The sequence below is a fragment of the Macrotis lagotis genome, chromosome 1 (genome assembly GCF_037893015.1).
Source record: "Macrotis lagotis isolate mMagLag1 chromosome 1, bilby.v1.9.chrom.fasta, whole genome shotgun sequence".
NCBI classification, from domain to species: domain Eukaryota; kingdom Metazoa; phylum Chordata; class Mammalia; order Peramelemorphia; family Peramelidae; genus Macrotis; species Macrotis lagotis.
In genome coordinates, this window is record NC_133658.1 from 154,863,046 (window position 1) to 154,889,624 (window position 26,579).

Sequence of the window (26,579 nt, forward strand, 5' to 3'; positions counted from 1 at the left end):
GTATATCTTTCATCAAGCTTTTGATTTGGTTTTTTCGATTTTTCTGAATTGCTCTCATTTCTCCTCCCAATTTTTCCTCCACCTCCCTTAATTGCTTTTCAAAGTATTCTTTGAACTCATTTATAGTCTGAGCCTATTTTCTATTTCTCTTGGAGGTTTTGGATACAGAAGCTTTGATTTTGTTGTCATATGATTATGTGTTTTGATCTTCCATGGGACTAAAGTAATTTTCTATGGTCAGATTCTTCTTTTTCTGTTGTTTACTAATTTCCTCAGCCCAAGACTAATTTACAGCACTTCCAAGACTTTGGGGTTTTTTTTGGGGGGAGGACACCCCACTGGGAACCTTTATTCCTCCAAGGTCTTATGCTCTCTAGCCTGTGCTTTGATATGTAGATGACCACAGCACTGCCCTCTGCCCTGGGGCTATATGGGGTGGGGATCCAGCTTGGTTATTTAGTATGGAAGTCCAAACTGCAATATTTGAGTGTAGGCAAACCGCAGAGTCCCACCCCAGGGAGAGCAAAGAAATCTCTGCAGATTTCCCTTACAGTCTCTGGGGGTGTAGGCTGCTTTCTCCTGATTCTGCAGCCGGTGCTCCTCTCCACACATGCAGAGTTCTCTCACCACCCCTTCAAGCTGTTGTTGGTGATCTCTGGGCTTCCCTGGGCTGGGCTGCACTGGGCTGGGCTCATTACCTTAAATTTAAAAAAACCCCAGTATCTTATTATATAATTTTGCTATCTCTTATAGTTTATTTTTTTTCCTTAAGGATATGATTTCTCATCATGTTCAACTTAGATCAGTGTATACCATGGAAACAATGTAAAGATTAACAGAATGCCTTCTGGGGCGGGGCTGCAGTGGGGAGCAAGATTGGGAGAAAACTGTAAAAGTCAAATAAAATCTTTCTAAGAAAATAAAAAGGGCCCCCACAGACACCATACCTAGCACAAACCCCTTGTTTTACTGATATAGAAGCAGATTCAGAGCAGTCAAGGGATCTGCTGGAGGTCACAGAGGCATGATCTGAGCCAGTAATTGCTCTTTGTTGTTCAAGTCTCTCTCTTTCACGTATTGGTGGTGCGGTGAACTCTTTACTTAAATTCTCAGTGCCCCACAGCAGCTGCCCATCTCTATTGGTAAAAGGACTTTTTATATTGGTAGTGAGATCAGTGAATAGCACTGACCTTGGCATCAGGAGGACATTCCTTCAAATCTAGCATCAGGCACTTGCCACTTACTAGCTGTATGATCTTGGGCAAATCACTTAACCCTGATTGCCTCACATCCAGGACCATCACCAGTTGTTCTGATTCATATCTGACCTCTGGACCCAGGTGGCTCTAGAGAAGAAAGTGAGACTGGTGTGACTTAGCTCAGTACCCCCTCATTCAAATTCAATTCACATGCCTGTCATGGTATTACCTCTCTAATGTCATGGTCTTCTTCGAGAGCAAAGGGAAAACATCATCAGGTCTGGTCCAAAAAAAAAAATGTTGCCAAAATAATGAATCCATCCAAGATATAGAGTGGAAGGAGATTTGACTTTATGTTATAATTTCTATTTTTGAACTAATCAATGAATCTCATTCTTCCTCAGGAACATACTTTAATAGGATCAGCTAATTCCCAAGATATCCAGCTCTGTGGAATGGGAATTCTGCCTGAACATTGTATTATAGACATCACTCCAGAGGGCCAAGTTATTCTATCACCTCAGAAAAACACCAGGTATCGTGTGCTACCATAATGGCCATTATTAATATTATATTTCTTATTATGAGAGACAATCAGTAGTAACAAGGTGATTTGACATGTTTCTGCTTTTCAGTTTTTTAAATCATTGGCATTTTTGACAGACAGGTACTTGGAGGATGGAAGTTTAAGATGGTACTATTATTTTATGTTTATTTTCATGAATGATAAAGTTACTTCTTACTTTTCATGGTTCAGTTGTGGTGGCTGAAGGCCCATACTTCTTTGAATGGGCACAGGTTTTTTTCATGTTTTAAGAGGAATCATTGAACCACTGGAAAATCTGTAAGTTGTTTTGTGTTCTTTCTCAAACAAATGTGCCATAAATGTTATATAAGTATTTTTGTTCTAATTTTAGTGTTTAAAATAATTTTTAGTTATGCAAATACAATGGAAGTACCTCCTCAAGGGAATTACAACAGTAGTTCTTCAGTTCTTCTATTGAAGTTTGTTATATTCTAATTAATTTTTATTTATTTAAGGCTGTGGGGTTAAATGATTTGCCCAAAGCCACACATTTAGGTAATTATCAAATGTCTGAGGCTGGATTTGAACTCTGGATTTGAACTCCTGACTCCAGGGCTGGTGCTCTAACCACTGGACAACCTAGTTGCCCCCTGAAGTTTGTTATAGATTTAGTCAGAAGGTTCCAATTATCTGTACTGCAATCCATTCATGGTCTGAGATGTAGTTGCTTGATATTTTTTTTGCCTTTTAAAATTTTTGTTGGATGAATGTATTTAGAATCCAACGACTAGGATTAAACTCTTGCTTCTGCCATCAACTTTCATGACTTGGGGTAAGTTACTAAACCTCTCTGGGTCCCAATTACCTAATGTTTAAAATGGGAGAATAGTACTAGATGGTCTCAGGCCCTTTTGACTTTAAATCTATTATCTGTGATATCTATGTTTTGTTTAAATCACCTTTCTTTCCTACTACACTGAATACTATCCTTTAAACACAGAACAGAAAATAAAGAGGAAAAAACCCAGTTCAGCAAAGATAACATGTAACTTCTACACCTATAGCATACTAACTTTGCAAAAGAAGATAGGAAGGAGATGAATACTCAATTCTTTTTCTCTATCCAATTCAAAATCTCTTTCTCTTCCTCTCTCCTCCCTTCTCCTCTTCCCTACTCCCCCTTTCCCTGTCTTCCTCCCTCCCTCCCTCCCTCCCTCCCTTCCTTCCTTCCTTCCTTCCTTCCTTCCTTCCTTCCTTCCTTCCTTCCTTCCTTCCTTCCTTCCTATTTACATTGTTGTGGTCATTTTTATTGTTTTTTTGATTCTTCATCAACTCAGGTATATCTTCCACATGCTTCTTTATAATATGTCAATCTTTCTAGAGCAGTGGAGTCTTGCTATTAGCACTCTTGAGTCTAAAAGACTTCAACTGCCATAAATTCTGAGTTATGCTGAGGCTAAATTAACTTGCTAAACCTGTGATTCATGTTCATCTCATTAAAATATATGTAATGGCCTCTGATTAGCCACACCTCAGGAAGAGACTATGCTTCATTTGATCCTAAACTATCATGTAGCAGTGTTATCTCTAACAAAATAGGTATTAGACTGCTTAAGTTATTTGGTATAGTATAAACTGGAAAATTGCTATATTCACCAGAATCAGTATGTTGCTAACATAAGTCTAGTGAATTGAGCAGTTTTTTTAGTTCTCATTTTGCTTTGATTACTATTCTCCTCTCAAGTTTCTATATTAAAAAATGTACTAAATCTATTTTCTGCTTGAATTCAGTAGAAATTCCAGTCAGTGTGTGTGTGTGTTTATGACTTCTGGATTGTCCAGGCTTGAACTGGCTGGGCGTTATACTCTTTAGAGAAAGTTTTTTCAGATCTCTTTTTAAAAAATATGTTCTAGAATTTCACCATTAGATGGCACTGCTTTATTTGAAGGCCAAGACTTTTTATTTAACTCCCTTTACAAGAACAATGATTTAAGAATCTAAATTAAGCCCCTTAAAAAACCCTAAACGTCCTTAATTATTGAAATGTACACATAACCACAATTTACCTAAGTTCTTTGTATGAATTAAACATTTGGTAATATGTCTTCATATGAAATAGGAGAAAAAATCTGAAGCAAATTATAAAGGAATATTACGTGGCTTATCTTCTGCCCATGTTGTCTTGGGTCTCCCCCTAGGTGAGTTACTTGAGACTTAGCAAGATTAAATGACCCATGACCACACCACCAAAGATGAAATGTTTAATCCATGAGAGTAATATGAGAAATACAACATGGAGCTGTGCCTAGTGAAGAGCCTTCAGGCAGCACTCACTTGGCTTCTTCAGAGCCTACCTACGGCACTTCCCAACTCTGACCCTGGTGAGCCCCAGGCCACTCTCTAGACTTGTGTCTTGAAGACTTGTTGATTAACATCAGCAGATGGAACTCCCTGAACTAATGGAGGTGAAACTCTCACCCCATATTTGCTGAATGTCTCAGCCACAGCTCTCTGCAGACCCCAACCCTGGCCCTTCTCCAGGTGGTAATGCACAGGAAGCAGCTGCTGCTGCTCCATACCTACATGCTTTTTTATCCTAGGGCAGTGTGCAGTTTTTGGTCCATCCAGTGGATGACAAACTTCCTCCACCTTGATCCATTCATTCCCATAATTCAAAGTGACTGTGTGCTGAATAAATCTTTTCTTCTGGCATTCATTCATTCATTCATTTTAATTTTTGCAGGGCAGTAGGGTTAAGTGACTTAGGTCACACAACTAGGTAATTAGTAAGTGTCTGAGGTGAAATTTGAACTCAGGGCCTCCTGACTTTCAGGGCCAGTGCTCTATCCACTGCGACACCTAGCTGCCCCCTGAGTATTTTTTTAATTAAAGATTTTATTTGAGTTTTACAATTTTTCCCCCAATCTTACTTCCCTCCCCCCCACAGAAAGCAATCTGTCAGTCTTTACTTTGTTTATTGATCCAAATTGAGTGTGATGAGAGAGAAATCATATCCTTAAGGAAGAAACAAAAAGTATAACAAATAACAAGATCAGACAATAAGATGTGTTTTTTTATCTAAATTAAAGGGAATAGTTCTTGAACTTTGTTCAAACTCCACGGCTCTTTTCTCTGGAAACAGATGGTATTCGTCATTGCAGACAGCCCCAAATTGTCCCTGATTGTCGCACTGATGGAACAAGCAAGTCCATCAAGGTTAAACGTCACCCCCATGTTGCTGTTAGGCTGTACAGTGTTTTTCTGGTTCTGCTCATCTCACTCAGCATCAGTTCATGCAAATCCCTCCAGGCTTCCCTAAATTCTCATCCCTCCTGGTTTCTAATAGCCATTTCCCCAATTGAAGGACATTTACTTGATTTCCAATTCTTTGCCAACACAAACAGGGCTGCTATGAATATTTTTGTACAAGTGATGTTTTTACCCTTTTTCATCATCTCTTCAGGGTACAGACCCAGTAGTGGTATTGCTGGAATCAAAGGGCATGCTCATTTTTGATGCCCTTAGGGCATAGTTCCAAATTTCTCTCCAGAAAGGTTGGATGAGTTCACAGCTCCACCAATAGTGTAATAGTGTCCCAGATTTCCCACAACCCTTCCAACAATGATCATTTTCCTTTCTGGTCATATTGGCCAGTCTGAGAGGTGTTAGGTGGTACCTCAGAGAAGTTTTAATTTATATTTTTCTAACAATTAATGATTTAGAGCAATTTTTCATATGGGTATGGATTGCTTTGATCTCCTCATCTGTAAATTGCCTTTGCCTATCCTTTGAATATTTGTCAATTGGGGAATGGCTTTTTTTTTAAATATGACTCAATTCTGAGTATTTATTCTTGCATTCATTCCTGGCTGCCCCAACCTTGCTCCTCCAGAGTCCAGATCCTCTTTTGTTCTTTAATTATTTTATTTTGCTCTCTGGAACACCAGCTCTAATCCTAAATTCTACCTTGTCCTAAATAGATCACTTCCAAATACCCTCTTTCTCTCTAGTGGCCATCTCCAAATGACACTTGGTCACCTTCTGCAACTTTTCTTCTTATTTCCCCAGAAGTCCAGGAAGAGTAAATCTTATTGTCCTCTGTACCTTCCTTGCCCTCCCAGTGTGATCATTCAGTGCTTTCCTTTTTTAAGGTTCACTTCATCCATCTAAACTACCAGATTTTTATTACAGTAGTTTTCCATGGACTGGCTTCCAGGTCACAGTCCTTGAAGACACTTCATGGCATCGCAACAAGTTTAGATAGCCCTAGAATAAAAGACCTCTTAACCTCTCAGTGTCCTCAGTTCCTGTTATTCAATCTTCACACCTCCCAGTCATAGAAGTGGTCATACCTCAAGTCTTATAATCATCCACAATTGTCACTTCCATTATCTTTAATGCTGAAATTTTTCTTTTTATAATTTTCTAGGCTTAATACTGTTCTGTGTCCTTGACATCATCTTCAGTTTCTGTTTTCCTCGACTGTTAATTGTCTTTTAGTGAATGATTATCTTCACACTCTTGACCCTATATTTTACCAGTTTAGCATGGCATTGTTCTCTAGTCTTGAATCCCTTGCCCTGTCCTGCTTGCTGATCTTGCTAATCATAACTTTAGATCATCCCCAGTATGCCTTTCTCCATTTCTTTGCCTGTGCAGCTGAATGTATCTGGAGGATGTCATCAACAGTGTTTGACTGCACCGTTTCACTGTTCAAGAAGCTTCACTTGCTCTGCTTCCTGTAGAATAAAAATATAGACTCTTCTGTTTGGCACTTAAGGCCTTAACAATCAGACTCCAAACATTTTTCTAGATTTATTCCATATTTAGTAATCACCTTTTCTGTGCTTTCTGCCCAAACTAGTCTATTTCCTACTTTATTCCTTTCACTCAGAAGTGTTTTCCTCCTTTCTTCTATCTCTGACTCTTAGAATTTCTAGATTTATTAAAGATTAAGTAAGCTCAAATGTTACCCCTTATAGGAGACCTTTAATGATCTCTTCAATTTTCTCCACTTAACTTTCCCCTAAAATTACTTTGTATTTGCCTTGTGTAGCTGTGTTCATCTGTAATCTCCCAAGATTGTGTAAGCACTTCAAGGTCAGAGTCTGTTTTATTTTTGTGTTTTTTTATCTCCTTTATGTAGCACTATATTGTGTATACAAGGGTAGTTAGGCGTCACAGTAGATAGTACACCCACATGGGAGTCAGGAGGACAGGAGTTCAAATCCTGCCTCAGACACTTGACACTTACTAGATTGGCAGGTCACTTAATCCTTATTGCCTTGCATCCAGGATCATCTCTAGTTGTCCTGACTCATATCTGGACACCCAGATGGTTTTGGAGGAGAAAACAATGCTGTTGACTTGGTACAGCACCCTCTCACTCAAACCATTTCATATACTTGTCATGGCATCACCTCTCTAATGTCATCATCTCCTTTGAGAATGAAGGACAAATATCATCATCACCTTGCCATATACATTAGGCACTTAATAAATATTTGTTCAATTGACTTAAATCCTGACTACATATTTGTTATCTAATAACTAAACTGTTATTGTATCATGGCAATCATTTTATTTTTTTGTCTGATAAGAGACACTATCACTGTCCTTACAAGTGATTTTCCATAACCTTTTGTTTACTTAAGCCCCTAATGCCTCCAAGCCCACTAGCAGATGATCTAACCTCCTAGTTTGTGGAGAAATTTGAGATCATCAGAGATAAACTGCCTCTTCTCCTCTAATCCATACTTTATCTTCCTTTTATATGTCTCTGAAGAAGAGATTTGCCTTGCCCATTGCCTTTGATTTCTTCCCTTCCTGAAAGGGAAGATTTGCTATGGTTTCCCTCCCTCTCATTCACTCTTCCTTTTCATTCTTTTCCATTAAGCTGTCCTCTTCCTTCCCTTTTATTGCTAATTTTTGAAAATAGTTGTCTGTCCTTGCTTTTACTTCTTCTTACTGTCTAATCACTATAAGTTGTTTTTAGTCAAATTCCCAACCTTAGCACTCTGCTGAAATTTCTATACCATCCATCACTTGTACCCTTTTCTCAGTGCTCATCTTTCTTAACTTCTCCTTTACCTTTTGATATTATTGACTACCCTATTCTCTTGTATATTCTCTCCTTCCTTGGCATCTGTGGCACAGTTCTCACCTGGTTCTTCTCCCCAGTTGACATTTTTTAAATGTCTTTTGCTAGTCCATCACCTTCCCTTAAGTTTTAGTTCACTCTAAGTTTTCTCCTTGGCCATCTTTTTTATATTACATTCTCCTCTATAGGCTCAGTTTCCATCCATTCAGATGACTCCCAAATCTGCATATCAAACCTGGATCTCGATTTCTCATTTGTACTCTTTTTTTTTAATTTTTAATTTTTTACAGTTTTTCCCCTCCTCTTGCTTTCCTGCCCCCACCCCCCACAGAAGGTAGTCTGTTAGTCTTTACATTGTTTCCATGGTGCACATTGATCTAAGTTGAATGTGATGAGAGAGAAATCATAACCCTAAGGAAGAAAAATAAAGTATTGTGCCTCATTATTGCACTAATGGAATGAGAAAGTCCATCAGGGTTGGTCCCCATGTTGCTGACAGGGTGCACACTGTTCCTCTGGTTCTCCTCTGGTTCTGCTCATCTCACTCAGCATTAGTTCATGCAAATCCCTCCAGGCTTTCCTGAATTCCCATCCCTCCTGGTTTCTAATAGAACAGTAGTGTTCCATGACATACATATACCACAGTTTGTTAAGCCATTCCCCAAATGAAGGACATTTACATTAATTTCCAATTCTTTGCCACCACAAACAGAGCAGCTATGCATATTTTTGTATAAGTGATTTTTTTTATACATTACATAGACCCTCATGAGAAATAAAGTAAAGGGAAGAGGAAAAAAATGTGTTTCAGTCTGTGTTCTGATACCCTCAGCTCTGTCTCAGGTGGATCACATTCTTTATGATAAGTTTATCATAAAAGTTATTTCCATATTTTTGCACTGTTGCTGTTGCTGATTGTAATTCCCTCCATCCATTCCTCCCCACTACCATCTATTATATTTTCTCTCTCTTTTCATTCTGTTCTTCTTCTAAAATGTGCTGTAGGGTAGTTGAGTGGTACAGCAGACTGATCATCAGTCCTGGGGATAAGAGGTCACAAGCTCACATACTATCCCTGAGACCCAGCAACCACCTGGCCCTGTGGTTCCTTATAGGCCACTGAATCCCAGCCCTTTGCAAGAAGTAAAATAGAAAATATGTTATAGCTAACTGTTCTCTCCTATGATCTACCCTCTCCTCTATCACCCACATCCCCCCCTTCCCCCTTTCCCCCTTCTCTCCTTTTTACTCTAGATGTCTATACTCTATTGATTGTATATGCTGTTTTCTCTCTGAGCCATTTCTGATGAGAGTGAAGGTTCCCTCATCCCCCCTCGGCTTCCCCCCTCCTATATCATTGTAAAAGCTCACTGTAAAATTAAATATATATATATATACATATATATATATATATGTATATATATATATATATATATCTACATATATATATATATATCTTTTAGATGAAATATCTTAGGCTAGTCTACCTCTCCTTTCTCTTACTCCCAGTGCATTTTCCTTTTAGCCATTGACTTCATTTTTACCATAAATTATATCTTCAGATTCAGCTCTCTCCTGTGCTTCATCTGTAAGAGCTCCTTCTTCTTGCTCTATTAAATAAGAAGTTTCATATGAGTCTTATCAGTATCATTTGTCTTTGCAGGAATACATGCAGTTCATCATCATTAAGTTCCTCGTATTTTACCCTTCTCCTCCACTCTCCGTGCTTCACCTGAGTCCAGTTTTTGAAGGTCAAACTTTCTGTTCAGCTCTGGTTGTTTCAACAGGAACATTTGAAATTCCCCTGGTTCATTGAAAGTCCATCTTTTACCTAGTTGTATGACCTTGGGCAAGCCACTTAACCCCATTGCCTTGTAAAAACCTTAAAAAAAAAGTCCATCTTTTCCCCTGGAAGAGGATGTTTGGTTTTTCTGGGTAGTTGATTCTTGGTTGCATTCCAAGCTTTTTTGCCTTCCTTGGAATATTATATACCAAGCCCTATGAGCCCTTAATGTAGTTGCTGCTAAGTCCAGTGTGATCCTGACTACAGCTCCACGATATTTGTATTGTGTCCTTCTGGCTGCTTGTAATATTTTCTCTTTGATTTGGGAGTTCTGGAACTTGGCTCTAATATTCCTGGTTTGGTTTTTTTTTTTATCTTTCTGGAGGGAGATTGGTGGATTCTCTCAGTTTCCATTTTGCCCTCTGCTTCTAGGATATCAGGGCAATTTTCCTGTAGGATTTCTTTAAAAATGAGGCTCTTTTCCTGATCATGACTTTAAGGTATCTCAATAATTTTTAAATTGTCGTTCCTGAATGTGTTTTCCAGATCTAATTTTTCATTATTTTGGTGTTGAAGTATTGTGTCTTGACTTCTAATAAAATCATCAGCTTCCTTTAGCTCCATTCTACATCTGAAGGATTTATTTTCCTCAGACAGCTTTCTTATCTCCTTTTCCATCTGGCCAATTCTGCTTTTTTAGAGCATTTTTCTCCCCAATAACTTTTTGAACTGTTTTATCCATTTGACCTAAGTTGGTTTTTAACATGTTATTTTCTTCAGTATTTTTTTGGATCTCCTTGACTACGCTGCTGGCTTCTTTTTCATGTTTTTCCTGCATCTCTCTCATTTCTTTTCCCAATTTTTCTTCTATCTCCCTTACTTGATTTTCAAAATCTTTTTTTTTGAGCTCTGTCATGGCCTGAGCCCAAGTTGTCTTGGATTGGGAAAATGTATCACTCAGTCTTCCTGTGCACTCTGCCCCTCTAAATTTTGGGTAGAGTCATAATTTGTTGTCTTTTGGAGTTTGGGGAGGGGGGAGGAGTTTCTGAGAAATGCTGCCTTCATACCACCATCTTGGCTCTGCTCCTCTGTATTCCAGTTTCTTAACACTGCTACCCGCTAGAACATCTTCACCTGGTGGTCCCATTGGCATTTGTGACATATCCAGAAATGAAACTTGCCGTCTTTGTTCTTAAATTCAACCCCTTACCCTCACTCATAGATTCTTCTATCTCTTTCTGGAGGGCTTTACTCCTTGATTCATTTTTTTCCTGTGACCCTCCCTTTCTGGAGGTTGCTAAGTCTGTTTCCTTCTGTCCATTCATATAGTTTCTATTTCTTGCCTGTTCTATCATAAAGGCCTCCTAATTTGTCACCCTACTTTTAGTCTCTTCTTTATCCTTTCCTTTTGTCCTCATCATTTATATACACAAGGTGCCAAAAATCTCTCCTTAAACTGCAGGTCTCACCATATTATTTCCCTTCTCATTTACCTTCCAGGACTCCCTTTTTTCCCATAGGTTAAAATGTAAACTTCTCATCTTAGCTAGGCACTCCATAACCTGACTGTATAAGACTTTTTCAGCCTTTATGTCTCTTTAAGCTCAAGCTATACTTAAAGTGGAGGTCAGAAGACTGCAGGAGAGAGTACTGAACCCAACAGGGACCATGCTGGTAGTGATTATTTGCAAGATGATGGTCTAATTATTCCATACTTGTTGAAGGTCAAGGGAAGGGCATCAACAGAGGCAGGTTGTTATTCCCTGTGTGAGCAGTTCTTGGAACTTAGTAAGAGCTTAATAAATGTTTGAAGGAATTGATCAACAGTGCTGTATGCTCCTTAGTTCTAATATCTTCTTTTAAAATCTCCATGATTTATCTTGGTTACTACTCTAATACCTCACTGATTGATTTAGTACTTATATTACATGTTATCACTGTGATTAACATAGTGACTAGCACATTTATTAAACATTTTTGGTATTTGATAAATGTTTATAGATGTAATCAATTTTTAGGAGTGACTTTTATTGTCCTATTTAATTTTTTTTAAATATTCAGCATAATGTATGTGTGTATATGGGGCTTTTAAATCTAGTAATGAACTTAATGTTAATGTTATAATAAATTATTATAGAGATTGATAGGGGCAAGGTATTTGTTGATTTTTAAAAATTGTTATAGACTATATCTTTAGTAATATTTAATCATTAAAAAATAAATGAAGTTATGATTCACTTGCAAATTTAACCTCTTTTCCACACAGGACATTTGTAAATGGTTCTTCTGTTGCAAGTCCTATACAGTTAAACCATGGAGATCGAATCCTATGGGGAAACAACCACTTTTTCAGGTATGGGAATTTTGACATTGTAAATTAGTCCTGAGAATCACCCCTAACTCTTGAGCATTTTAATCTAAAGCTAAGGGCCTAATGTGTGCAGAGCATCATGTCTTACCTGTGGGAATATACATAATTTAAACTCAGTGAATTTAAAAATCACAGATTATATGGCTAAGCAAACATTTTTCTTCATCCTTATAATCATTTAACCTTTTTCACATCCTTTTTTTAAAATTTATTTTTAGCATTAATTTTTTGAAATTTTGACTTCCAAATTCTATCTTTCCAGTACCTCCCTCACTCATTGAGAAACCAAGCAATAGGATCTCAATTATTTTTTTTTTTTAGGGTTTGTTGTTTTTTTTTTTTTGCAAGGCAAATGGAGTTAAGTGGCTTGCCCAAGGCCACACAGCTAGGTAATTATTAAGTGTCTGAGACCAAATCTGAACCCAGGTATTCCTGACTCCAGAGCTGGTGCTTTATCCACTACGCCACCTAGCGGCCCCTGATCTCAATTATTTATGTGAATTATTACAAAACATATTTCTAGGAAAATATGAAATGGGAGGAAACATTGGTAGTACAGTCATTAAAGACAGTGAATTTATTGACGTTCTTCCCTTTTTCCCAAATAATTTGTTTGGGTGATTGAAAATAAGAGAGGAGAATGATAATTATTATCTGACTATATGACTGGCATGGTATTTACTAGGCTGGACATATTACAATGAATTTCTAATTATATTTTACTAAAAACCATGGATCATCTAAAGTTGTACGACTATCAATGAAAAAAGAAGCTCTATAAAATGGAAAGATTGCTTCTAATAATCTGTCTGGTAAGATGTGAGGGAGTTATTTAAGTTATTCTTTAAAATTATTTTCACTTGCAATATTCTATCTTTCAACAAAATTAGAACTGAACTAGTTCCTAAGATTCTTCTTTCCCCTCATCCAACTCGTACTTTTTACCACATTATCTTTCTTCAGGCATCAAATTAATTGTGTTATCAAAACTACTAGGGAGTTTTTGCTTGTAGACTGACTCCATTTTCTAAAAAGAAAAAGAAGAACCTGGATTTGGTGTGGAAGTTATATAAAGAAATTTTCTCTATATTTTCTTTTCAAACTAGTGGCATATGTTGCCACTGACTGTTTTTTAGATCTTGTTTCTCTCCCTCATGACTATATTATGTACACTTCTAACTTGAACTATGACTCCATAACTCCTTTGTTCCTTATGGGAGACCTGTCCCTGGAATTTTGACCCATTTTACCTGACTTTCATCAAGACTGATTTATATTGCTACAGGAGGCCTTTTCTCGTTTTCTCTTATTTTTAGGGCCATCTTTGAAATTACCATTTATCTCCTCTGTATATATTTCATATGTCTATATTACCATATTAACTCACCAGTAGAATGTGAGACTTTTGAGGGCAGGTACCTACTATGTTTTTGTCTTTCTCTCTCCAATATATGCTAGCTGATTAACCGAGTTGGAATTATCCATTTGTCTTCTAAAATTTTATCTTGTTAAAAACTGTAATGCATTGTATAAATTTTAGAGATCTTTTGGGATCTTGACCCTTATTCAGTATATTAGTATCTGACTCCAGTCTTAACTTTTCTTTCAAGCTCCAGTTCATGAATTAAAAACCCTCCAAAATCTTGACCCAAACGAATTTTCTAGTTATGACTTACATCATTCCCCTGCCTAATCTTATGAGTCAGTCTATTTTGATTACTTGCCATTTCCCCTATAAAGACTTTATTTTTCTACCTCTTTGGCTGAACATGTTGCCTTTGCCTATGTCTTCCTCTCACTCTATCTACTTATAAAACTTATAAGAGCCATCCTTCAATGCCTAGCTGTATTTTAATTTTTAATGATGGTAAGGACATATTTCACATCAGTGACCCATAAATATTTGTTTTGTATATATCTTATTTTTCTTATTATATTGTCATTCTTAGTGTAAGGTCTTTTATATTTTTTTGTGCCAGAATTTCTTTGTAAATTTTAAGTGATATATAAATGCTAATTATAGTTATCACCTGGCCCTTAGTAGACATTTTATTCAATGTTTGTTAAATGAATGAGTGAGATTTTATTAAGAAAAGCATTCTTTTTTTAACTTTCTCAAGACTCAATTTACCTAAAAAGAAAAAGAAAATAGATAAAGAAGAAGATGAGGATCAAGAAAATTCTGTGAAGAACAGCAGCAGTGCAGAGCAGCTGGATGTTGATGGAGACACTTCGAGTGAGGTGTCTAGTGAAATCAATTTCAATTATGAGTATGCACAGATGGAGGTGACCATGAAGGCACTGGGGAATAATGGTAAACATTACTTCATTCTTTTTTTTTTTTTTTTTTTGCAAAGCAGTGGGTTAAGTGGCTTGCCCAAGGCCACACAGCTAGGTAATTATTAAGTGTCTGAGGTCATATCTGAACTCAGGTACTCCTGACTCCAGGGCCAGTGCTCTATCCACTGCACCACCCAGCTACCCCTCACATTACTTCATTCTTGTGCTCTTTGGGATTCTTACAAGTAAGTCTCAGTTATCGAAAAGATCTTTCAAATAGTCGCCAGTCAAAGTGCTTATGTTGCTTTAATCTATACCTTTGATTTCACTTACATCCAAAGTAAGATTTCCCCAAAACTTCTAGTTTATCGCATTTCTTCACTTTTCCCAGTTACTGATTAGAATAGAATAGAACACAACTGAACTGAAACAGAACAGAATACAAAGCCTTGAACGACTTTAGCCATCTTATCTGTTGTGCTGATATTGCAGACTAGGAAACAGTGTTCCCAGAGTGAAAGTCATTCCTAAGGTCACTGAGGGCTTAAGACCCTCTCCCTCCTCAGCTTATTATAGGAGAGAATGAAAGGGTCTTTAGAAAACACTTCAACTTTAGCACATGATGTATAGTTATGTATTTACTATGTACTATATATTTGGGAAGTACTGTAGAACTGGATAAGGGTAAATATCTTCCCAATTTTTAGAACATTCTAGAACTTGTTAAAAAAAAAGTAGTAAGTGAATATCTAGAAAAAAGAGCCATCTTTCTAAAGAGCTAATGTCATTACCTATCTATGTGACCTTGGGCAAGTCACTTAACCCCATTGCCTTGCAAAAATAAAAACTAGCTAATGTGTCTTCAGCAAAAATAGATTATCCCAGACTAACATGAGGTTCTTTTTTGACCATATTTCTAAACTTGATAGAGTTTGTCTGGAGATCTTGTAAAAAGGACCAAGAAATATGCTTCAGGTATCAGTAAGATGAGATGGATTGACTAGATTTGGAATATTTCTTTAATTGTTCATCTTATCAAGAGGTCTCCTGTAAAATTCTCCTGGTCTTTGACCTTCTCATTTTTTGCATTTTTATCAGAACTTTGGATAAAGTCACCATTGTCTGGTTTATGGATAACACAGAGTTTCAATGGATGGATAGATAACACATTAGATGACAGAGTTATAGCAAAGTAATTGGGCTAGATGCAGACATTGATTTCAGTTTAATAAAATGAAATTTTTTAATAGGAATAAAAATCTTACATTTGTGTTCAAGAAATTAACTCCAGGTTATAGGAAAGGGGATCATTAGACTGTAGTTTGAAAAAGATGTGATGATTTTAAATGAACTAAATTGCTCAATATAAATCAGCAACATGACGTGGCAACCAAAAAATCTAATATAATTTTGGGTTGCATTAAGTGCAGAATAACTTCTAGGAATAAGAAGGTGAGGATGCTGTTTTATCCTGCCCCTATCAGATCACATCTGCAGAATTGTGTTCACTTCTGGGAACTATACTTTAGAAAAGACTGGAGAAGTGTCCAGAAGAAGTTAACAGGTTGGTGAACAGAGTCTTGTGTCCAAGTAATAAAAAACATAATTTGGAGAAACAGAGAATAGTTTGGAGAAGAGAGAGAAGAATTGGAGGGGACACAATAACTGTTTTTGGTTTTTCATCTTTAAGGGTTGAATTCTATCTTATGGAAGAGCTATTGAACGTGTTCTGTTTGGCTTCCTGAGAAGAATAAGGGTGATATCTGGATTTTTTTCACAGAATAAAATTTAGGCTTGGTATCAGGAAAATCTTCTTCACAGTGAAATGGACTGCCTCCAATGTAGTGGGTTCAGCCTCCTCAGAGTCTTCTAGCAGGTGTTGGACAATCACTGCTTAAGTATGTTGTAGTGGGGAATCTGTTTCACAGAAGGTTTAAACTTGAATGGCTATAGAGGTACCTTCCAGTACTGTAATGTCTGACAATATCAGTTATTTTATGCAAAATTGGTTTAACCATTTCCCCAATTGATGGGCATCTCCTCAGTTTCCAATTCTTTGCCACTACAAAAAAGAGCCACTATGAATATTTTGGAACATGTGAGATTTTTCCCATTTTTTATGATTCCTTATGGACATAGACCTAAAATTGAAATTGCTGGGTCATAGGGTATGAACAGTTTTTATTGCTTTTTGAGCAAAATTAGGATTCATTTCCAGATCTTTTGATTCCAAGCATGTTTTAATTGTTATCATCTTTACTGTAACATTTTCACATACATCTTGGAAAATAGTTGGATCTTGTTCCTTCTGTTCTCTATCATGGTGAGACTGACGAAAACCTTATAATTCCTTTTGACTAAGGAGTAGGAGGAAAGTTTTATCATTGAAGATGTGATGAAGACTGAGAATATGGGTATTAACTTTATTCCACTTGACTTCAGGGACCTATGGTGCTATGTGAAATCCATACATAGTGGTAAAACATTGTAGGTAAAATATTTTTGCCACCTTAGTGCAGATTTTATAGCATTTTAGCCAGATTTTGATTTTTTAAAATTCTTCTCTAAATAACCTATTAGTTACTTCTTTTTCTAGGAATTATGGTTATTTCATCTTATAATATTTTTGTTAGGAATTATTTGAAAATATTGAAAATGGAGTTGTATTTTGCAAGCTATAGTCAGGATAGAATTTAACATATTTGCAGATTCTTTATCATACTAATTTTATGGCTATTTTAGACATTGGTGGTTGCCATTTTTTTTAAACTGCCAACATTTATTTCCTAAATAGACCATTTTTATATTTTCTTCATTAAATACAAAACCAAATTATTTTGTGAAATTGAACCCATGACATCATTTGCAGGAGTCTTACAGCACACTATATGCTGTCTAAAGAGGCATATGAAAAATATTTTAATCAGAGATTCTGTTAACCAGTGTAAGAGGATTATAGAACAATAATTGAAATATGTGTTTTAGGTCAAATATTTATAAGCCAAATATTCATTCTAATTTAAGTATTTACCTGTATTTCTTAATTAGATCCAATGCAGTCCATCTTGCACAGCTTGGAGCAACAGCATGAAGAGGAGAAACGATCAGCATTGGAGCGTCAGAGACTGATGTATGAACATGAGCTAGAACAGCTAAGAAGAAGGCTTTCTCCTGAGAAACAATCCTACCGTAGCAGCATGGACAAGTTCCCCTTCCATTCTCCCAGTGCTCAGCAGCGCTTAAGGCAGTGGGCAGAAGAGAGGTAGGTGAAAGATTGTTCTATCTTTTTCAGTCTTGTCTGACTTGGCATGACCTCATTTCGAGTTTTCTTGGTAGAGATAGTGGAGTGATTTGCTGTTTTCTTATCCAGCTTATTTTACAGATGAGGAAACTGGGGCAAACAGGGTTAAGTGGCTTGTCCAGGGTCACAAAGCTAGTAAGTGTCAGAGGATGGATTTAAATTCAGGCCTCTCTCACTCCAAACCCCCAAGTTCTATCCACTTCTCTCTAGATGCTCTAGGTAAAAGAATACAGAATTAATTTACTACCAGTCAAAGAAGTGCTGGTAGTAGGCATTTAAATAAAATAGAACAGAGTAACCATGTGACCAAAAAAATTGTACAAAAGATTAGTGTTTATTCACCCGTAGAAGTCAATAAAAAATTAAAACTTAGGAACAGATTATAAAGAAGGAAGCAGAAATTTTTAATATTCCCTTGTAAAAATGTATGACCTCCCCAATAGTACAGTTATGCAAATTAAGATAACTTTGATTTGTACCTTTCAGCTTGCAAAAATAATTAAAAGCCAGAAACTCAGTGCTGGTTGGATTGTAGAGGAATAGGCAAAATTATTTGATGTTGATGAAATTACAGACTAGTATAATCTTTTGGGAAGGTAGTCTGGTGGGTAAAAGTTCCAAGAATAATCATTCCCTTTGATCCTGTAATAGTATTGTTCAGATATTGTTGCTGCTACTCTTGACTTATGACATTGTCATGGGAGACCTCTTGTTATAGAGTGATGAGAAGCATTGTTCAGTAATATGGCTTGCAACTCATTTGTAACAAAGTTTTTATAGTTGCCTTGGCTCTGAGAAGTAAATTGATTTGTCCATGGTTTTACCACTATAATGCGGACTTCTACTGTACTACATTGCCCCCTCATAGTTGAGAATATATCTTGAGGTTATTATCAAAAAAGAGAGAAAAAAGCTATTTGTTATCATGGAGTTGTTGCAATCATGTCTGACTCTGTGATTCCATTTGTGGTTTTCTTGGCCCAGTTACTGTAATAGTTTGCCATTTTCTTCTCCAGCTCATTTTACACAGGAGGAAAGTGAGGCCAAAAATTGACTTGATCAGGATCACACAACTAGTAAGGGTCTGAGGCTGATTTTGAGCTCAAGTCTTCCTGACTCCAAGCCTGTGCTCCATCCACTAAGCCATATAGTTACCCCAAATATGTGACTAACAGAATTATTCATGATATAACTATAGAAAAGGTCAAATAGCCCCAAGGATTAGGGTCCTTGGTGGAATAGAGTAGGGAGGAGCAAACTTGATCTATATGTGACCAATTAGGATGTTGAGATATATTCAAAATTTCCAGTCTGTAGTAGCCAAACTTGGAGGTTGTCTCCAACAAAATTATACTATGTGTCAGCTATTTAGTATAATGCCCTCTCTAGGTCCAAACTCCCAACTTTTCCCTTTGAGAGTCAGGTTTTAGCCCCTCAGGATGATTGTAATTTAACATTATCACAGGAACTCATCAAGACCAGGTTTAGAGGTATCTTCAGAGAAAACCCCACCCCCATCATTAATATCCCTGATGTGGTCTAAGGTTTAACTTTTAGACATGATCTCTTTAACTCTCTCAGAAATTGTATAAAAATGGTGTGTTGTAAATAAGCATCTTTTGACGCTTTCAGTTTGTCTTTTTTTAAATATTATTTTATTTTCAGTTCCAAATTCACTTCTCCCTTGGACCCAGCCTCTCCTTTGAGAAGGCAAGAAAAATAAAGCCCATTACAACTGTGTATAGTCATGCAAAACAAATTCCCTCTCTCCAAGTCCAAAAAAAAGAAAGAAGAAAATGCATTTCTCTTTGCACTCTAGTTGATCAGTTTCTCTTTTTTAGAAAGAACAAATGTTGCTCTTTTAATACCAATTTGTTGCATATAGACCATCTTAGGTATGTAAATTGTTATAGTATCTTCTTTAATTTTTCATTTACTGATCATTCTTTTTTGATAGCTACTTACTGCTGTATAACATATTTAAAAGTTTAGCAGTATTTACTGTTTTCTGTTCAATAGTTTTAGGTGCGGAAACTTAGATTAGTACTGTTAAAGGCTAATGAGCAAAAATAAGCACCATGACAACAAACAAGAAAAAGTCATGATTCTGGTGGATTACTTCACATATATTCAGAGTGTCAGTGAGGTTGAGGTTGTAGACTTGATCTTCCTTTAGTCTAGGAAAAACACCTTGATTTATAGCCATGGATTGCACCTTTGCCATTAAGGCAGGTTGTTAGACCAATGCCATCACAAACCCACAAAAGCATGCCATTGATCACAAAAAGGTCCAAGTGAGAGTATAATATCACTAGTATATTCTTCATCTACACAGGACAGTCCATTTTCAAGTGTGGTTACAATTTTGAATTCAGTACTGTCAATATTATTATGTAATATTCTGTTTTTCCATCTTGTGTGTTCTCCCTGTTGAAAAAGAGAAGCAACACTGAACAACAGCCTGATGAAACTGAGAGAGCAGATTGTTAAAGCCAATCTGTTAGTGAGAGAAGCTAGTTTCATTGCAGAGGAACTGGATAAGAGAACAGAATATAAAGTCACCTTACAGATTCCAGCTTCCAGCCTTGATGCTAACAGGAAGGTGAGGTCTTGGATAATGGGATCAAGTCTGCCATTGCATAAAAGTGCTTTACACTGTGTTCTTCCATAGGTATGATTCCCAAGGTTTGTTGGCCTAGATCTCTGGTCTGGCCACAGCTAACTTCTTGATGCACCCCTCACATATAGCTTGCTTCTGGTCTCCCTACCTCTGGAGCTGCCCCTCCTTCTACTTACAGTGCTCTCTTCTCTTCCTTCTACCAACCCATGATAAGACTTCAAAAAGCCTTTCATGATTAACTTCACCTCAGTTTGTTTACTTAGCATCTCTTCAGCACTTACATATTGGGAGGATATTATATCATTTCTCTTGTTGACGCTGCATTCTGTAAAACTGTTCTCTCTTTGCTTCATGTGTGTATTCTAGAATGCAGGCAATTTGAGGTGAGGGGCAGTGTGTTTCCTTTTATCCAACAATACTTGTTCTAGTCATGCCAACTGTCAATTAAATTAATTTTTTATTGTTTCTCCAAGTTAAATACAAGTTCCCCACTACTGTAAGGCTGTATCTTCTGTTTCATTTTGGTTTTTTCCTTTAGTTTTTTTTTGGGGGGGGGGGTGTTTTCTGTTTAACTCTTAGTCAAATACTCTGTATACATGATTGTTTTAATTATTTCTTTTCCATATATGAAAATCTTTTAATAAACATTATTTCTTTATATTAGTTATGTGTGTAGAGAGGAATAATTTATCCACTTGAAACTTGATTCTTTTGTTTGCCTTTTACTAAAACCAAACTTGGTGTCATTGAGATCCATGGTCATGAAAACCCTGGTTGAAATACCTTTAGGGACTAGAGATGTGGGAAGAACTTTGAGATAAAGACCAGGAAGAACAAGATCACAGGCTTCAGCCATAGGCACCTTGCTTGTTTTGTAGGGGAGGAAAGCTGGGGCCTCATACCTGCAATCTTCATAAGTTAACCTTTTCTCCAGCTGAGTTCATTTTGGCAATCAAACCTTCTCCTTAGAATTGACCTTGTGCTAGTGCTTGTCACTGGGTTTTACCTTTTATAGTGTGGCTGCCACTCTTCCTGACCTAGCTTCCCTATCATATTGAACTTTGCTTTGACTGCCCAGCTTACACATCCATTTTAGCTCTGGCAGGAGTCTCCATCTCTACCTCTCACTATTCTGCTTCCACATCCCAGCCTTCTTTCATCTCCAGCCCACTGGGTTAGGTCCTAACCCCCTAATAAATATTCATGCTTTCCCTCCAGCTTTTCCTGGCAAGAGGATTTGGCTTTTTCCCTTCTATTCCCTTCACTGCCTTATCAGAGGCAGGCTGCCATCAGCTCCTGCATCTCTTGTTCTTAGTTGTCAACATATGGCAACCATCTCTGCTACTCACTTCTGGCCAAAAAACTAGCCAGTGGCAAGACTTTCTATTTAACCATCATGTGGCTTAATGGGGTAGCTGGAAAAGGAAAAGTGCTTAGAGGAGGTAAGTTGTTAAGTAGAAATTACAGCTCAGGATGGACCTCTGATTGTTGCTTCTGTGAAGACCCAACTCATTGTTGATTTTATAACAAGTAGATAATACAAGATAGCTGTGTAAGATTGTGTTCATTTCATAATACTCTGAGATTCTCAACAAGGTATGTTAGACAGTCAAAAAATCCAATCCAAAGTTAGAACTGAAAAATATTATCTCTTCCTTTCCTTGTAGGGCTACTCATTTCCATATACCTGGTCATACTCTATTGGAAGTTTTTGCAGCATGCCCTTTTTATATTTCATATTACCACCAAATAATTTTTCTTAGCCCTTCTTATTGAATTTTATTGGTTCTAGTTATAAGATCCATTAAAAATTCATTTCATTGAAAATGCTCGATGTTTTGTGGCAGTTCTAAGTTGGTGCATTAATATTAAAAGGTGTTTTTTTTTTTTAAACCTGAAGTGCTCTGTAAATGTGAGTTGTTATTGGAGTATGGCTATATTAATAGTTTGTCACATTTTGTTTACAAGTGTTCAGAGTTACTTTTGCTTTACTTTACCTTATGAATCTCTTTAACACCTCTTCTAGTAACTTACCCATGTTTTTTCAGCGAGGCTCACTTCTCAGTGAACCTGCAATCCAGGTGAGAAGAAAAGGCAAAGGCAAACAAATATGGTCCTTGGAGAAACTGGACAACAGATTGTTGGACATGAGGGATCTTTATCAGGAGTGGAAGGAATGTGATGAAGATAGTCCAGTGAGTAGTAATCAATCAGTGCATAATAGCTAAATTGCATCAGTATCACACAGGCAATACAAAACTGATTTTGCAGTAAAAAAATCTTTAGGCCCATTCTAATTCATAATGCCACTTTTTGTTGGTAAAGTTCTGCAGTGTTTAACCAAAAATTCTTTCTTAAAAAAGTAATTTTCTATCATTCCTTGATTTTTCCTGGTTCAGAGTATATTTAAGTCATTTCCAAAAGTATTTTATCTTCAATTTTGGTAGGGATCTAAGAGGTCTAAGTCTCTTAGATGAGATATCCTAACCACTAAAAATTATTCCAAATGAAGTGAAGTTGTATTTACTTTGTGTTTCATATCTATGTCTTTAGCTGGTCTGAGGTAATTTTCTAAAGAGTTGAGGCATTTTGTTCCATGTAGTTATATGCCTAAAGAGATGGTATTGAGACTCAGCCCAAGCTTCATTTTCAGTTTAACTCACCATCTCAAACAGATATGAAGTCATAATTTATTAAATGAGCATAACATTCATGCTTTTTAAAGTATTTCAATTTTTATTATGTGAATAGAAATATATAATGTACTTAATGAGAGCTCTAGTTCACAGAAAATATATAGCACCTTATGGTTTACAAAATGTTCTCTTAATGACACTATGAGTTTGTTAATACAATTAATCTTCATCTTAAATAGATTTGAAGGGGTTCAAATGCTTTCTTCATTATAATCCCATGTTAGTGTCAAAGATAAAAATCCAACCTAATCTTCTAATTCCAAATTAAAATGGTACCACACTATCTATTGGGACCATTGGAATAAAATATATTTACTCATATATTTCTCCCATTATAACCACCATGGCTTTTATTGTCACAGGGTTTAAGAAGGAAATACTTAATTTTGCCTTTTTTAATGTAATTTTCCTTCTGTCTCAACTGAGTTTCTGTTATGGTTAGCAGCCCAATGCTTATTCCTTTAAAGACTAAATAAAAGCTGTTCAAGAGGTATAGTGACCTTATTTGTCTTAAGTAAATGAGTAAGCATATAGTGATTTCTAAACTAGGCATAGCAGCACACTGCCTTGAGAGACCTCAGAGGTCCCTTCCAACTCTAATATTTCATGAGATTATAGTAAAAAATGAAGGGTTCAGCGTCTTTTACATATTCATGGATTAGTTCGTGTTGGGATAGGTCAAGAGAAAAGCAATCATTTAAATTCACATCTTCTAAGTAACTTTCTGAAGCTCTTGTGTTCTGAATTTCATTAAAGGTAATAAGGTCTTACTTCAAGCGAGCTGATCCATTCTATGATGAACAAGAGAACCATAGTCTTATTGGTGTGGCCAATGTTTTCCTCAACTCTCTTTTTTATGACGTGAAATTACAGTATGCTGTGCCAATCATCAACCAAAAGGGAGAGGTTTGTTACATTTTTTTATTTTTGTCCAGTGATGGACTGTGTACTTTTTTCTTTATTTTCTTTCATTTCTTTCTTTTTTTTAGGGTTTTTTTTTTCAAGGCAATGGGGTTAAGTGACTTGCCCAAGGCCACACAGCTAGGTAATTATTAAATGTCTAAGATCTGATTTGTACTCAGGTCCTCCTTACTCCAGGGCTGGTGCTCTATCTACTGTGCCACCTAGCTGGCCCCCATGTACTTTTTTGTTTTTGTTTTTTTGTTTTTTGTTTTTTGTTTAGTTTTTGCAAGACAATGGGGTTAAATGGCTTGCCCAAGGCCATACAGCTAGGTAATTATTAAGTGTCTGAGATCGGATTTGAACCCAGGTACTCCTGACTCCAAGGCCAGTGCTTTATCTACTACACCACCTAGCCTCCCTGCATGTACTTTTTTTAAAAAGAAATTTTTAGTGATAACATTTGCTTTTACATTGCCTGAATTTTCCCCTATATTCCTTTTCATCTCACCTCCAAAAAAGGCTCTGTCTGTCTCTCCCATCCCTCTCTCTCTATTTTTTTTAAGAAAAAGATGATAAACAATCAGCAAAACTAATCATATATATCCCCTCAGAAAAATATCAAAATGTATACAGAGACCTATACTTCCTCCTTTAAAAAGGATTGGGTTGGGAAAAGTTTCTACTCAAGTATTTTCTTTGAAACCAAAATTATTTTTAGTCATTTTGCACCATTCAATTTCAATTGGTTTGTGGTGGATGTTTTCATTCACATTTTTGTTGTCATCATGTATGTTGTTTTCTTTGCTCAGTTACAAAGTAATACTAAACAACTCTGATATCTGCAAGAGTTGCCAATGCTCACTTCTCCACAATGCCTTGTAATAAAAATGATAGTACTTTCAACATTGTTTAATGTGATCACTCTTAAGTTCTTGTGTCTGACAAGCAAAATTGAAGAAATTAGTTTTATTAATAAAAATGATGTTGTTAGCCTTTGCTAATGTACTACTTTAGTTCCTCATCACTTCGAAGTGACCCACTTTCCTAGTTTCTGCTGCTAAAGTATTTTCTATAAGATCCTCTCAAGTTGGAAGTACTTGAAATACAGACCTGGCATCAGTGGACTAAATTAGTTAAGTCATTGAGTCTCATCTCTAGATTGACAAGGCAACAAATTTTTACCACAGCAAATCATAAAAACCATCTACTGAGTTGTAAATAGTTGCCTTGTGCTCTTTGTTGGTGGAGAGAGGCCCAACACCTTACAAATTATTGAGTCCTGAAGCATTCTTGATGCACAGGCATACTGGTACTTGGCAAACCTTGCAAACCTTGGCTGCTTTGTAAACAACATTGCAAACTTATTTAGTGGAGTAATGGAGCTATAGCTTCAACCACATTATTTTTACTGCCCCAACCAGTGAGATCTAAAACTGATAGTCATCTGTAAGAAGGAAAAAGGGAAACATTGGTTTATTTGTTTTTTTCCTTCTTACCTCATCAGGTAGCAGGTCGGCTTCATGTGGAAGTGGTACAGATCAGTGGTGCTATTGGAGAACGAATTGCAGGTGGTGATGACAGTGTGGACTTTTCATTTGATAAGGACACACAAGACCACAAAGTAGTGTGCATGGTAAGTCTTTGTTTCATTTTAGAGGAATTCTCTTAACCTAAACACTAGGTAGGTGTGAGGGAACCTTTTTAACGATCATTAATGTTCATTAAGGGGATGTTGGATTTACGACAAACCAAGCAGGATCTCCTTACCCCCAATATATTTTACTGGTACCCCAAATCTCAGTGCTAGGGCTTCATTCCTTTGGGGCTTAACAGATTTGTGTTTTTTGTATTTATTAAAATACATATACCCTTGAAAGGACATGATAGCTTAAACTGTCAAATAAAGCTAACCTTGATAGAACTGGGAGCTTGGAAGATATTAATATAGGCAGTGGTTTTGTTAACAGTGAGAAGTGGCACGTACCCAAGGCACATACCCACATTCTGTAGAATTCAGGACTGAAAGGGACTTTTAGACATTATTTAGTCTAAACTCATTTTTACAGATGTACAAAATGAAGACATGAAGATTAAATGACATTTTTTGCTCAAAGTCATTTAGGAGCAGGACTAAGATTTGAACTTAGCTCTTTGCCATATAGCAGACTAATTTACCCTTATTCAGTAGTGATTTGTTGAACTTAATAACATGGTTTTCTGGTCTCCATCATGGGGAGGGGAAGCTAAAGTTGCTGCTAAGGTCCAGTGCCTTGCAGAGTAACTCATTATTTAGTCTTTTCATTCCTATCCAACTCTCTGTGACCTCTTTTCTTGGAAAAGATATTGAGTGGTTTGCCATTTCCTTCTCCAGCTCATTTTATAGATGGCAAACATGAGGCAAACAGGGATAAGTGACTTGTCCAGGATCATACATCTAGTAAATGTCTGAGGCTAGATTTAACTTGGAAAAATGAATCTTCTTAATTTCAGACTCAGCACAATCCATTGTACCATCTAGCTGCCTCCAGGGTAATTTAAGATTGGTGGGAACAGGATACTGTATGACTTTAAGGAAAATGACAGGGTGAAGTTCTGGCTGGCAGAACAGCAAGGGGAGAGTGGAAGCAGCTTAATTATCTCTGAACTGGGAACATGGAAGCCTGGACTCTCCTTGTAGAGAGCGAAGAGCTCGATCTTTCCTGAAGACCAGAGTTAGGTTGGGAGCCTCTGTTTTTTGGGGTTTTTTTTTTTTACTCTTGGAGTGGCTGAGAAGAGAAGCAGGGGAAAATGGGATGTACT

The 26,579-nt window shown here is 36.8% G+C and overlaps 1 protein-coding gene across 3 annotated transcripts in view; it reads left to right on the top strand.

Annotated features, from left to right (window-relative positions):
- The window catches only part of KIF13B (kinesin family member 13B), a 257,145-nt gene that overhangs the window by 146,687 nt on the left and 83,879 nt on the right, over nucleotides 1-26,579 (top strand). For all 3 annotated transcript variants that reach the window (XM_074209185.1, XM_074209184.1, XM_074209186.1), the window contains exons 14-21: nucleotides 1,604-1,734; nucleotides 11,876-11,962; nucleotides 14,101-14,294; nucleotides 17,309-17,522; nucleotides 20,001-20,163; nucleotides 22,230-22,376; nucleotides 23,634-23,783; nucleotides 25,285-25,413. In XM_074209185.1, the coding sequence (XP_074065286.1) occupies nucleotides 1,604-1,734; nucleotides 11,876-11,962; nucleotides 14,101-14,294; nucleotides 17,309-17,522; nucleotides 20,001-20,163; nucleotides 22,230-22,376; nucleotides 23,634-23,783; nucleotides 25,285-25,413 (1,215 nt within the window). The remainder of the gene's footprint in view (nucleotides 1-1,603; nucleotides 1,735-11,875; nucleotides 11,963-14,100; nucleotides 14,295-17,308; nucleotides 17,523-20,000; nucleotides 20,164-22,229; nucleotides 22,377-23,633; nucleotides 23,784-25,284; nucleotides 25,414-26,579) is intronic.